The following is a 7,636-nucleotide window of genomic DNA, read 5'->3' as shown; positions in this document are numbered from 1 at the left end:
AGGCCAGCCCAGGGAGGAGTGTCCCGCCCCAGATGTGCACCACAACCTTCACCCCACCCGCCCTTAACCACCACCCCCGGGGCCCCCCAGCCCCTGTTCCGCCTTCTCCAAGGCCCCGCCTTCCGTGGGACGGAAGTGGGCGCGGCCACGGACCGGAAGCGCTGGGCAGGGGCGGGCCTTCTCGAGTAGCCAGCCCCTCCCCCTCCACCACTGCCCCACCCCTCCGGCCCGGACCGGAAATGAGGTCAGAAAGGGAAACCCCGGCGGGGAGACTCGGCCCCAAAAGCGGCGGCCATTGGAGGTGGCTGCGGCAGCTGGTGAGGGGGAGGAGTGGGATGAGAGGGTCGGGGTCCAGGGGGCCGGCGCCAGCGGGGATCGGGGCTCCCGGCTGAGGCCGAGGGGCCCTGGCCGCCATGGGGCTGCGGAGGTTGGCGGGAGGGGCGAGGGTGGCTGGGCCTTGTTTTTCAGGGCCCATCGACCCCATCCCGGGGAACGAGGTTCGGGCGTCTCCGGGGCGACAGTCACCTCTTCTCCTTTCTTCTTTCTGACTCTTTAGGGCAGGCGACAGCGTGAGGGCTTGGTGTCCCGAGCCGTGTTCGTTCTAGTGTTCGGGGGCGGGCCGGGGCGTGGGGGAGAGTCCTTCCAAACAAGCTCCTTCTCACATATGTGGCCATGTTGCGACCCCTGATTACGGAGGGTTCTTAGTCGCCAGGACTTCCTTTTTTTGCAGTTCTGCCCGAGAAGGGCTGACCCCCTGCCCCGGTGAGCCCACAGGAGAAGTTGCTTCCTGCCGCCTGCCTCCTCCCCGGCTCCTCGCAACCCGGTCTTTCGCTCCGACCGTGCGGCTACCTTTCCCGTTCTTTTCTTTGCGTGACTTACCTTTCCTCTTCTTGAGTGCTTGCTGGACAAGGGGTTCCTCTTGGAGCGTGCACCCGAGACTGAAGGTGTGGGAAGCTCAGGGTTCTGTCACCAGCTGTTCGAATTGCATTCCTTTAGATAGGAAAGGATTCTGCACAAACAGCTGCAAGTTCTGTAACTTTGTTCCACGTTAAAGTGTACAGTTCTGCCTGAGTTTTAAAAACAGTATTTCTTTAATAAGGAAGTAGGTTTAGACGTGCTGTCCCCACATGTTTTGGTCTTAAGGGCAGTTGTCTCCCAGACCCGAGTCAGGGCGTTTTAAGCTACTTGGTAGTGCTTAAAAGGACGTGGTCATTTTATGTTCTGTGGCTTTTGACACCTGGAGACGTTTTGTTTGTTTGGTGGTTGTGGAACTAGGTGTCCCCATTGCTCCCACCCATGTGGTAGATAAGCCAGCATACTGTTTTCTTGCCTTTGGATTCATTGGCATAGGGACAGCCTGAAAATAGGTTTTAGAAAGTCCTTTGCAAATGTAAACTGCATGGATGGAAATAGGTTCTGAGAGTGGTGCCACACAGTTTTAAATTCTAATTATGGACTTGAAATACTTCAGGCTTAAGGAGGAAAAGATACTAAATTAATATGTATTTAATAAGGTGTTGTACAAATTATATTAGACATTTCCCTTTAAAACGGTGTCTTGAACATTGCTCGTACTGCTCTCATCCCTTGGAAGGTTTGCCTCTGAAGTGACCCCTGAAGTATGAGGGTTTGACAAGAATGAATAGAAAAATAGAAAAATGTAGAAAGCGGTTAGCTACAAATCATAGAGACTCCATCTATCCCTGTCATTTCAGCATCGGTTACATCTTGCTTTTGTGTGATTGGTACTAAAGCACATAATTATGATCACTTAATTTTCTGAAGGATGGGAGAAGAGCTTAGAAGCTGCTAATTGTTAAAAAAGATATGACATACCCGATAAAATTCCTTCCTTGCTAGCTTCCAGGTGGTAGTTGGGACCAGAGTGGGGGCAGACTTAGTGTCTTTTTTCCATTCAGGGTACACATCTGGTCACCACAATTTCTTGGATCACTGAAACTGCAAGCAGTGGTCCTTAAAGTGTGTCACTAAGTTGTCTTTCTCCTCCCCTCAACAAGTGACCCCAGCCCATGGAACAATTCTTTATCCATGGTTTTGAAATTGTGTGTTTTTCTGCTCCTGTCTAATGAGACTTTCTCTAATCTTTTTGGATTTGATCATCAGATAATTTAGTGACAAGTTTAATTGGGGAAAAGGGAAGGAAAGATTTATATCCCTGGGTTTGCTCATTTTTGCTAATATCCTAGTTGTGATCTGGTGAGTGATTTTTTTGTGTGTGCTTTAAAAACATGTTGACTTGAGGTACCTAACAAGGGTAAACACGTCTATTTTTAGTGGCTTAAAGGTGCGTGGATGGTAGGAACAGAGTCTTAAGTGTAGCCAGATGAAAGGTGACTTTATTTTCTGTAGATGGAGTGGACCCTGAAGTGCCGTGATCTATTTTATAAAATTACTCTAAACAACAGAATCCTACTCAGGTTTTCTTTTCTTTTTTCTTTTTCTGAACTTTCTTCTGGCAGATGTGGCCTCATGGATGAGCTGGTACATGACTTAGCCTCAGCCTTAGAGCAGACATCCGAGCAGAATAAGCTTGGTGAGCTGTGGGAGGAGATGGCCCTGAGCCCTCGGCAGCAGAGGCGGCAGCTTCGCAAAAGGAGAGGCCGGAAGCGCCGTTCGGACTTCACTCACCTGGCAGAACATACCTGCTGCTACAGTGAGGCCTCTGAATCGAGTCTTGATGAAGCCATCAAGGACTGTCGAGAAATGGCCCCTATTGCCAATTTTAGTGACTCCGATGACACAATGGTAGCCAAACGGCACCCAGCTCTCAATGCCATTGTTAAGAGTAAGCAGCACTCTTGGCACGAGTCTGACTCCTTTACTGAAAATGCACCCTGTCGACCGCTCCGGCGCCGGCGGAAGGTGAAGCGAGTGACATCGGAGGTGGCTGCCAGCCTTCAGCAGAAGCTCAAGGTGTCAGATTGGAGCTATGAGAGAGGCTGCAGGTTCAAGTCGGCTAAGAAGCAGCGTCTGTCCCGCTGGAAGGAGAATACTCCCTGGGCCTCCTCAGGTCATGGGTTGTGTGAATCAGCAGAAAATAGGACTTTCCTAAGCAAAACAGGAAGGAAAGAAAGGATGGAGTGTGAAGCAGATGAACAAAAACAGGGCTCTGATGAGAACATGTCAGAATGGTGAGCTCGCCCTTACTCACAGATTTTCCTGGCTATTTTTACCCCAAGTCTTGATGAGTTCAGCTTTCTTTCCAAACCAGCCACCGTGGTGTTGACTTTGTAGCCCTCCCTTAAGCAGTCAGCTAGGGTTTATCTCTAGCTTTTTACAGTACTTTCATGATTCTGTTTCCCTATGTCAAGAAGGCTATATATAAACAAACACATTTGTTTCTAAAAATGGTTTAAAATGTGTACTTCACATGCGAAGCCATGAATTTTATTTTAAAAACAATTTGCTGCTGCTTATGCCATGTAGATCACGCGTAGATGTTGGTAGAATGAGGGTCTCAGCAGAGGCTGGGGTGTGTGTTTGTGTACGTGAGAAAATGCTGGTGCCAGGCACGTGGGGTTCGTGTGTGTTCCTGATAAGCTGCCTTTCCCCATCAAGAGTCATGGCTTTAGGTACTGGTTTATAATTCTGTTGTCTGCTCCTTCCAGTTTGACTCTGTGGAGCTTATTTTTTACGGCTGACATTCACGTAGTCTGAACACGTGGTGGGCTTTGAAAATAACAGTACCAAATCCCATTAGTCTTACACTAGATGTCACTGGGCCAGAAACATTTGGGTCTTTTGGGTGCATGTTTAAAATGGCAGTGCAGTTTTTGGTGACTTTGTTTTTTATATCTCAGGTAGTCCTAGGAACATTGATAATCCCCACCTTGATACTTTAATATTATTCTTAATATCATTGTGTGATATCCGTTTCTCAAGGAAGATGGCTGTTGGTGTTTTGGATGGGGCAGTTCTTGGTGGTGAGGGACTGCCCCGTGCTTTACCGGGGATTTGATATCCCTACATTGTTCCTATCCCCTTCATAAGCGTCAAATCAAATGGCTTTATGGGGGCTGCCTAGTGGGTTGGTAGTCCCAATCAAATGTTCAGAACTCCACTGTATGGTAGGCACTGCTTTTCGCATTTTGTAGAAGAGGAGATGGAGGTTAATAGCATTTAGATAATTTGCCAAAGGTCACCCAGTGGCAAAACTGGGAATTGAACCCGATTCCAAAATTCATACTTAACCACCATGTTTTGCTGCCCCTTTAGTGTCCCTTTTCCATGGCTCTTTTTCCATCTCATCTTAGCTTAGAACATGTGGCTTTTCTTAGGACTTTCCTATTGAAGTTTGTCTGAAAAACAAAGACATAAATCTTAGGAACTATAAGGTGAGGCTATGTCAGTAATAGGGAAAGCTGCTTAGGTGTTTATCCCTGTACCTTTCATGGGTGATTTTTAATCCAGCTTTAACAATTTTTCTGACTAACTTTATATTTGCCAGTCTGCACAACCAAATAGGCTTATAATTTGGCTTCCTAATTTTCCTTTAATGTATCTCCTCAGACTTATTTGCCCAATTTATATGTATGATTTTGGGTTATAAAAGTTTTTTTGTTTTTTTGTTTTTTTTTTTTATTTGACAGACAGATCACAAGTAGGCAGAGAAGCAGGCAGAGAGAGAAGGGAGGAAGCAGGCTGCCTGCTAAGCAGAGAGCCCGATGCGGGGCTCGATCCCAGGACGCTGGGATCATGACTTGAGCTAAAGGCAGCGGCTTTAACCCACTGAGCCACCCAGGCGCCCCTGTTGTTGTTATTTTTAATCAAATAAATGTTTAGTCAACTTATAGCCTTTTACAATATCAAAACCCTTGATTGAGGCATTTAAGTTTATTTTAATATCAAACCTATATACCAAATAATTTATTGTTGAGAATAGTGATTTTTAAAAATTGCTTTTTGCGATGATAGCTTGTAATATTTTTTCCCCAGAATTTCTTGTTAAATTTTGACATAATTGTAGGTGAAAGACTGTTAACTCTGTCTACTCTTAATAGTCCAAGAATGGTTCCAGATACGGAGTCTGTAATCTAGCAGTGAGGCCTTCAGTCCTTCCAGTTCCTTCTTAGCCCAGACACATCTATTGCACGTTATAGTCAGGTTGTAATAATAAACATTCTGGTTATATGAGAGCCTGGATAAGTGGAAGCAGGCAGCAGTTCTTTTTTTTTTTTTTTTTTTAAGATTTTATTTATTTATTTAACAGACAGAGATCACAAGTAGGCAGAGAGGCAGGCAGGGAGAGAGGGGGAAGTAGACTCCCCCCTGAACAGAGAGCCCGATGTGGGGCTCGATCCCAGGACCCTGGGATCATGACCTGAGCTGAAGGCAGAGGCTTTAACCCACTGAGCTACCCAGGTGCCCCAGCAGGCAGCAGTTCTTACGAAGTTCTTATTCTTTTCTAAATTGAGAAGATCTTGTCTTCCCTCACCCCTGCCCCCATCATTTGTGCTATTTGCCTGGTCCATGACGTCAGAGTTCTGTAATAACATGGGTGCCCAAGGGCCTTGTAGCTATGAGGGAATAACAGGTGGAGTAGTAGCAGACCGAAAATGAGGATACTTCTTTAGAATCTAATTGTTTGGGAGTCTTAAGTATATGCCTTGACTTACGTTGATTCATCTGTAGTTATGAGAAGTGCTTTGTATTTCCCCCCAAAAATCTACACTGTGGAGAAAGAGAGGTGACTGCAAATTATATTCAGTCTCTCAAGTAAGATGGAATAAAATCTTCTTCCCTCAATTATTATTATTATTTAAAGATTTCTTATTTATTTGAGAGAAAGAGAACAGGAGCCGGGTGAAGGGCAGAGGGAGAAGCAGACTCCCCACTGAGCAGGGAGCCTGACACAGGCTTGATTCTGAACTCCGGGATCATGACCTGAGCCGAAGGCAGATGTTCAACCAACTGAGTTACCCAGGTGCCCCTAGAACTTTACTTTTTATCAGTCGTATTGAGGATTATCAGCCTCTATGATTCAAAGTAGAATTATTAGGATGAAGGTGATCATTAAGTTTAACTTAGCCTTGTCAGTGATACGGTTCTTTTAAAAAAATGTGTGTCACATGTTTTAGGTTTGAAAATGTATGCCTCTATCAGAGAGCTTTATTTCTAATTTCCTGAAACTCACTTTATTAATTAACCATGGAATAGCTTTAAACTTGACCAGTAATTCTTTTTACTTCTTTTTCTGTTGTTCCTTCAATTCTGCACCAGCCAATCCCTCAGGGGTTCTGAGGAACTGAAGGTGGTTATGAGGTAGTAGTATTTTGTGCCTGCAAAAAGATCAGTTACTTTAATATTTTCCTTTGTGTGTGTGTGTTCTATTGTACAATGGAGCGGTTCTTTTGTGCAATTACTTTCTACTGTCCTTATTCATATTATCTGTGTAGCAGCCATTAGGTGATTCATAGCCTGATTTTGCTCTGTTTTTCACTAACACATTTGTTTGTTCCCCTTGAATGTAGTTTAGTTTCTGTTCTTTTATAAGTGAATCGGTTTGGTGTTGGCCTGAAGTCTCAGTCAGGAGCCTTCCTAAGGTGATGTATTAGAGGCCAATCGCCCAGGAAAGAAAATATTCCCTTCTCTTGGAAGGCAAGTGACAGAGATAGAGTGCTAAACCTCCCCCCTCCTCCTCCAACCCAGGCTGACCTTCTGCGGCCCCTTGGTGCCTCTTGTTTTCTTATTTTTATAGAAAATCAATATCCCTTCTGACACAAACAATAGCTCAGAAGCAAGAATAAATGGGAGAAAGCTGAGATCTCTGTCCATCACCTTTCACTTTAACTCCCCCAAACTCTTTAATTATGAGCATGCTTTGCTCCAGGTGTTTGTGACAGTGAAATTGCTAAATGAGGACCATTTTAACCAAAGATTGGGTGATCAGTAACTCTCTATAGCAGTAGCTTGTTGGATCAATAGCATTCATTATTTCATGGTTAAGGTAAGTAGCCTCCTTTGCAAGTGGAGGTCATTAATCAGGGGCCACTGGAACTGTGGGAAAGAATATATGTGGTAGGTTGAGGTTATTCTGTTTTCTGTTCCATAACTGGGGATGCTGACCAAGAGTACATGTACCATGGTTGCAAATGGTGCTGTTGCATTTGGGAATATTGAATAGCCAGCATGGTGTGCTTATGTAGATGTACTCAAAGTTCTGCTAGTAGATCCGTAGGAACAGCTAAGAAAGACAGCTTGGGAGGTGGATTTGATACTACTGTATTTGAAGATCTGTCTCTTGAAAGAAAGGAATGTGTTCGGATTATTTTGTGACTCTAGAGGATGGTGGTAGGACTCAAAGTACAGAGGGTTCATTGTTGCCTCAGTAACATTCCGAAAATTTGAACTCTAAAAATGAATTGTTTGACGGGGTAGTGAGTTCTAGGTCACTGAAGGGGTTCAAGCCTGGGCCTTGGGGACCATGTGCTGAGTTAGTGTAGAGTTGGAGAGGTTGTGCTGTATGATCTTTCTGTCATTCTTTTCAGTCACAGCCCCATTCCAGGGCATCATTGTAACTTCATACTTTAAAAAGCATCTGGGACGCCTGGGTGGCTCAGTGGGTTAAAGCCTCTGCCGTCGGCTCGGGTCATGATCCCAGGGTTCTGGGATAGAG

At 45.1% G+C, this 7,636-nt stretch overlaps 1 protein-coding gene across 4 annotated transcripts in view; it reads left to right on the top strand.

Moving 5' to 3' along the window:
• The first annotated feature begins 241 nt into the window (after positions 1-241).
• Positions 242-7,636, top strand: part of GPATCH2L (G-patch domain containing 2 like) — a 55,721-nt gene continuing 48,326 nt past the window's right edge. For all 4 annotated transcript variants that reach the window (XM_080809605.1, XM_080809606.1, XM_080809603.1 and 1 more), the window contains exons 1-2: positions 242-317; positions 2,481-3,152. In XM_080809605.1, the coding sequence (XP_080665731.1) occupies positions 2,491-3,152 (662 nt within the window). In that variant the 5' untranslated portion in view covers positions 242-317; positions 2,481-2,490. The remainder of the gene's footprint in view (positions 318-2,480; positions 3,153-7,636) is intronic.

Source organism: Martes martes (genome assembly GCF_963455335.1).
Source record: "Martes martes genome assembly, chromosome: 7".
Classification (NCBI taxonomy): Eukaryota; Metazoa; Chordata; class Mammalia; order Carnivora; family Mustelidae; genus Martes; species Martes martes.
Note: the sequence above shows the minus strand (reverse complement) of the source record. Positions and strands in the feature narration are given on the sequence as shown.